This window comes from Athene cunicularia (genome assembly GCF_003259725.1).
Source record: "Athene cunicularia isolate RWA chromosome 24 unlocalized genomic scaffold, athCun1 chr24_part1, whole genome shotgun sequence".
Classification (NCBI taxonomy): Eukaryota; Metazoa; Chordata; class Aves; order Strigiformes; family Strigidae; genus Athene; species Athene cunicularia.
The window spans coordinates 6,403,005-6,409,007 of NW_020799132.1; the positions used below are offsets into that span (position 1 = coordinate 6,403,005).

General features: G+C 46.9%; 1 protein-coding gene across 1 annotated transcript in view; it reads left to right on the forward strand.

Annotated features, from left to right (window-relative positions):
• The window catches only part of LOC113488455 (mucin-17-like), a 7,991-nt gene that overhangs the window by 1,626 nt on the left and 362 nt on the right, over window positions 1-6,003 (forward strand). The window contains exons 2-3 of the mRNA XM_026863595.1: window positions 101-266; window positions 2,211-5,989. Of these exons, the coding sequence (XP_026719396.1) occupies window positions 185-266; window positions 2,211-5,989 (3,861 nt within the window). The 5' untranslated portion in view covers window positions 101-184. The remainder of the gene's footprint in view (window positions 1-100; window positions 267-2,210; window positions 5,990-6,003) is intronic.

Consider the following 6,003-nt stretch of genomic DNA (forward strand, 5'->3'; position numbering starts at 1 on the left):
TTTTTTTTTTTTTTTTTTTTTTTTTTTTTTTTTTTAACAGATTATTGGTTGCTGTCTGGCCTAAGCTCTTATAAAGTAACCCAACACTCTGTCCTTCCAGAACAAACACAACAAATGCCCATTGCTAAGAGGCAGCAGTAACTCCTTAGGGAGCTGTTTCCTGTCTGAATATATTGTTACTGGGATGACTCAGGGGCTGCTTCACAAGATGCAGGAAAAATTCCCCATCTGTATTCTGATTGCAGCTGGACTATTGGATTTATCCGGTGAGTGATGTGTTTTGTTCTGATCTCAATTGCTGTCTTTCTGCCTTCTTTTCCTCTGTTATCAGTGAGCAGAAAAACTATGCTAAATATTGTGCCATCAGGCTCAGGTGTGTGACAACAATGACATGAAGGAGCAACTTCTCTCTGTGCAGCGAGGCTCAAGATTTGGTTTAAATGGTTTCTATTGTGGGAGCATTAGTGGCCCCAAATCAGGACATAGCTGTGCTGCCCACCCAAGCTAAGAGACAGTCCGTTCCCCGGAGAATATATTGTCTCCCTCAGGTGGGGGAAAGCAAGGGAAAAACAGTGGCACTTTTCACAGAGCAGCTCCACAGCAGAACTGAGGGTCAAACTTGTGTCAAGCCTGGACGCCCCTCTTCGCCATGCAGTAACACATCGTTCTGCATTTTCTTTGGGAACAGCTGTCCTGCCAAGTATTTCTGACAGCAGGAAATCAGCGCTGAGTTTGAAATGCTGTCGTGCCTCAAATGAGTTCCTAGGGCTGCTGCCACTCATTGCGGGGAAGCACTCAGTCTTTGCTTTCTACCTCTTACTGCGTGCCTGTGAGCGTACCCTGCCAGTGTACATAAAATTAACTTGGCTAATGAAAGCAGTCTTGTGTCTTCAGGCAGACTGTTCTCTTCAGTAGAGATAAACTTGGGGAGGGGCGTCAAAGAATTTTCCACCTAACTAGTAATTCCATTCTTTTTGAGCGGTTTGTTTGTTATGTTTAATTACCTTATCCCCCTGCAAGGTGTATTGGTGGATATTTACACCGCTTGCTTTATACAAGACCGTGATTCTGTAGGTGCTTCTCTTCATAGACAGGTCGCTTGTGTTGCTTTGCCAAGTGGAGGCTACACTGTGGGAGTTCCATTTGTTTATACAAAACCATAATTCAAAATATTTTATAGATTCAATGTACCAGTCTCCATCATCTGTTAACCTCCACTTCTGTTTTAGCACTATGTCAGCTTTTCTGGTTCACTTATATCAGCTTAACCTGCTTGCTGTTGACTGAGAGCATTACTGGTTTTCAAAATGACCACTGAGGAGTTGTAATCTCTTCTTAAGGCACTACACTTGGATGCCAACTCCAGGGATTTCATCTGAAGTGAAACTGGTAAACTCTGCTTTGCCTTTATCCAAAAAAAAAAAAAAAAATTAAATGCTTAACTGCATAATCACTTTTTAGATTTTCGATGTATTTGCTGGCAGGTGCCTAAATGAAAATGCTTACAGTTTTTGGAGAGGAAGGTACAGTAAGATTTTAGTCCGTGGTTCGGAAATTATACTTGGGAATGTCAACCTTCTGACAGAAAAAAGTGAAATGTGTGGATAAAACAATCGCCTTTTAAACTGTAGGTCTGCCTGTTTAAATGACAAAGTGTCTGCTTTTGATTTGAGAAGTTAGAAGTACGGAAGTTACCGTGTCTGCTCTGTGTCACCTCCACAAAACAAACTAGCTTTGTCCTGCCTGGTCACCCACTCTGAACTGGGAAATTCATCAGAGGACTGGGATATTGGGGGAAGGAAGAGTGGCTAAGGAGAGCCAGCTGAGTGAGCTCATTCGTGTAGATCTCAGTCTTGCTTTGCTATTAAAGAGTGACCAGCCTGTCCTCAGGCAGCCTGAGGGTTTCACTCTCCCTGCATCTTCAGCTGTCATTTATATCCTTGTACAGTTAAGTTAACGGGTTCCTCTCTGACTCGTTAATGCTTTGCACCAGTACAGCAGGAGGATGAAGTGTCTAGTTTCTAGCAGCTGGCTGTAGCAATGGCAGCACTGGAGCTGCCCATCCTCCTCCTGCATGGTTCTGAATGGAGCCGGTGGCCACTTATCTTCCTGTTTTCTGCTCAGCCTGCTGCAAAGTGCTGCTTCCTGCTGTTAAAAGCTCATGTACGTGTACCACTGAATAGGCAAAGAGCTTGTTTTCTGTTCATTAGGTGCCTCCAGGAACGAACATCATGGCAGTGAAGTATTAGGCCTGAGCTTTCCTGGGGAAGCACAAGCAAGAGCTGAGATCAGCCCAGTGCCCAGCGAAGTGTTTTCCATTACAGAAGATAGCTCGGATGAGGTGACCTTAAATTTTCAGAGTGCAGCAGTTGATCCTGCCAATGACACAACAGTTGACTTCATTCCTGTCCATACAGGGACAGCTGCAAGAAGAACAGCCGAGCTGCCGAAGGAGTTGGTTACAAACTTGGAGGTGCCTGAGCAACTGCAGACAGAAGCAGCCACTTTAAAACTCCAGGCTGGACACACATTTCCTAGCAAGCTCTTGAGTAGCATAAGCATGTCTGTCTCCACACCAGGATCACAGGCTACCACACATCTGGAACATCCAGACAGGTCACTGCAAGGAAAACCAAAAAATATTCCTGGGGCTGGTTCCAGTCCCACCAGCTCTGGCACTGGGCTGCCCCAGCCCTTTCTCAGTGGAGGGACTCATCAAGACTCTCCCCAGTTTACAGCTGTCTCTTCCATTCCTGTTATCAAGCAGATGGAGGTGCCAAGTCCTACAACATCTCTTCTGACTTCTGTGGTAAATTTTCATTCTCCAAGAAAAGAAATAGAAGCGTCTCCATTTCCCACAGGAGTTAGGATTGCTCTTGAAGGTGCAAGCGTGGATTGGTTACCAAGAGGAATGCCTCTCACTACCAAAAGGCCAAAAGACACAAATCCACAAGTCCAGCCTGACAGCAAAGCCGTTGTGACACCTGCATACCCAAAGAAGACTCAGAGTATGGATGCTAAAGGTACAACTTCTGCATTCCTACAAAAGCCAGCTTCAGGGGACCTTGATGCAGTCCATTCCAGAATGACACAGACAAGTGCTATTCGTCTTTCCCCTATTTTCTCTGGCAATAAAGCCAGAAACTCAACAACAGCTGTAATAAATGGTTCTGGATACCCAACCCAGTTGCCCGCTCTTCAGTCACTCCCACAAGGCAACGTACTTTCTTCTTCACTATTGATACATCTGGAAGCTCTAGTTCGTGATGACTTACTTCCATCTCCATTTCAAGGGCCCATCAGCACAACTGATAGACAGCAGCCCCTCTCTTCGTCCCGGACTCTCAACTGTACTAAACAACATGTTTCCCAAAAAAACAACAGCAGCTATCAAGAAATTGCAGTTCTGGTTTTGCAAAGAGATACTGATCATCAGATGATGACAAGTAAACCTGAAAAACCCAGATCCCCTGAGAGCCCGCAGGCTTCTGCTAATTCATCCTCATTAGGCCAGTCATGGATTTCCACATTAAAACTTTCCCAAACTACTAAAGAGCTGAAAGGAGTAACATCTGCACTCTTTCCAGGTACATCTACCTTTGAGAACGCGGTCCTTCAGCCTGTAAGCACTTTTGATCCTGTTCATGCTTCCACCCACCAGCCACCAGGTACATCTCTTCCTGCTTACGCTGGATTGCAGCTAATGGGCATCCCCACCTCTGAGAGAGGACTTCATATACCAACTTCATCCATGTCTGCTGGTTCTGTGTCTCGGGTTCAAGGCATTTCTGCCCACCCTGTATCTCTGGAAGCCTTCCCTGTGATGTTGCAGATGAGCACGGTGGAAGACTCCAAGGGAAAGAAAAGTCTCCCACAACAGACAGGTAAAACCGGTTCTTCCCCACTGACTCCACAAGCCAGCCCAGTCCCTGGCCCCTCTGGACTGCGTGACAGTGTGAACCAGAAAGTTCCTCTTCACAGCTTTGCCCCTTCAGCCTCCCAGATCCAGCAGGCTGGCAGCCTGGCAGCTTTTGCCTCAAAACTGCCCTCACTCCATGAACAGGGAAGCCAGTCCAGCTCGACAACAGCGCATCCTGAACCGATGGTGCCCGGTGTTTCTGATGAGATCCCAGCGTATCTGGCACAAGCACTAGTGCAGCAGTTTGGTATGTCACATGACACAGCTCCCAAAAACCTCAGTGCTTTTAGAGGCGATCACCTTAGAGTGCTTACATCCCCATTCCTGTCCTTTCTGCTTAAAAGTGCCAATGGCATGATATGCCTGCAGCCCATGCAAGATTCCCCTTTACCTACAAAATTCCAAAATACCAGTGCTGGGGGTCTGGTTTCCATTCAGCAAATCCTGGCAGCATCAAATTCTTCAGTGCTGGACCTTGCAAACTTTCAAAATCTGACTCCTCCTAGCTTAATTCTGGTTAAGCCTGTGTTTATACTTCTGCCAGTTGACGGACCAGATTTACAGGTGGTGCCCTCTCCTGAGGGTAAAGATGACCACAAAACTGCCCTCTTGTTCACAAACCAGAAAGATCTCAGTTCGGGTACACCTGAAAGCAGCCATGATATCCTGATGAAAACTAGTTCCTCTTATCCCACTAGTAAGTCTTCAAGGTCTGAAACTACTCTCTCCACTGCATCTAACCAACTTTCTGCAGAGAAAGCAGAAGTAACTTCTCAGCCAGTGCTAGCTAATCCTAACTATACAGCCATCACTAGTTTGTTTCCAGCTTTTACCTCAGCATCAAATCATTTGCTGGGCCCACAGATGAGAATTGGCACTACGGTGCAGGCCGTGCATCTGCACAGGCTGCCTGAAGAGGTGCAGGTACCTGCGCCCAGTTCCCAAGGTGCCAGGGGGACTGATTTGCTTTTACTTGACAGTGTGTTGGCAGAGCCTTTCACCTCCACCGCGCCACCATTTGTGGTGTCTGCACAGCATAGCCACCGTATTTCCCCTGGAGTATTTTTCACTGCTGGAAAGCCACATTCTTCTGTCATTCCTTTACTGTCAGCAAAGAGGCTCCCTGATTTTCAAATGCCTGCCCGACCTCCACTTACTGTCACAGAGGCTGTAGATGAGATGCAGCACAGTCAGAAACTAATGCTGCAAACTACCGGCCATCACCAAGGCTTGGTGACGACACCTTCCCCTGTCCGTGCGCACTGCACGGAGTGTTTGCCTTGGCACTCAGCTAGAACCATAAAATACCCATTAAAGAGGGTCACAAGCATCGTGCCTTTGCAGTCCACATCACAAAGTCTCCGAAGTACTGAGTCACTCCAAAGGCTGCCGACCCAAGTTCACTTTATACCCAGCACATCATCAGCTTTCTCAGTGCTTCCAGCTGGAAATGATGGCAGAGATCCAGCAGTGGGCAGCACGACCTGTTCAGGAGGAGTCGCTGTGTGTGCTAAAGAAGCACGAACCTTCACCTCTTCTGTAAAACCTGATCTTGCTAAACATTTGGAATTTACTCCCGTTATGCCTAAGCCCTTTACAGTGACAGAGAGACCAACAACAGCACCGGTGCATACTTCACCTTCAACAAAGGGCCAAATGAAAACAGCAGCTTCTGGGAAACTTCTGGCTACGATTGCCCATCCAAGGATGTTTATCAGCTCTCCTGCAAGTCCTGCTTCACCTGTGTCTACACGTGTTTCCCTGCTGTCAGCCACAAAACATGACCAAATCCATCGAGCCCCTACTAAACTGTTGTCACAGGCCAATGTGGGAGAAAATGCAAAGCCAACTGAAATCAGCACAAGTGCAAGAAAAATAGGAACCAGTAAGTTCCTGGGAACAAGCGTGTCTCTGTCAGCCATGTTTAACACGAGGACGCAGCAAACCCCCCCAGCAGATCTTGGGAATAAGGTCAATTTAACTCTGCTACAACCACCGGTGTCTGCAGGATCTGTTATTGCTCTTGAGAGACAGCCTGAATTGTCCCAGACCACAGCACAGCCTCCCTTAGCCACGACTTCTCT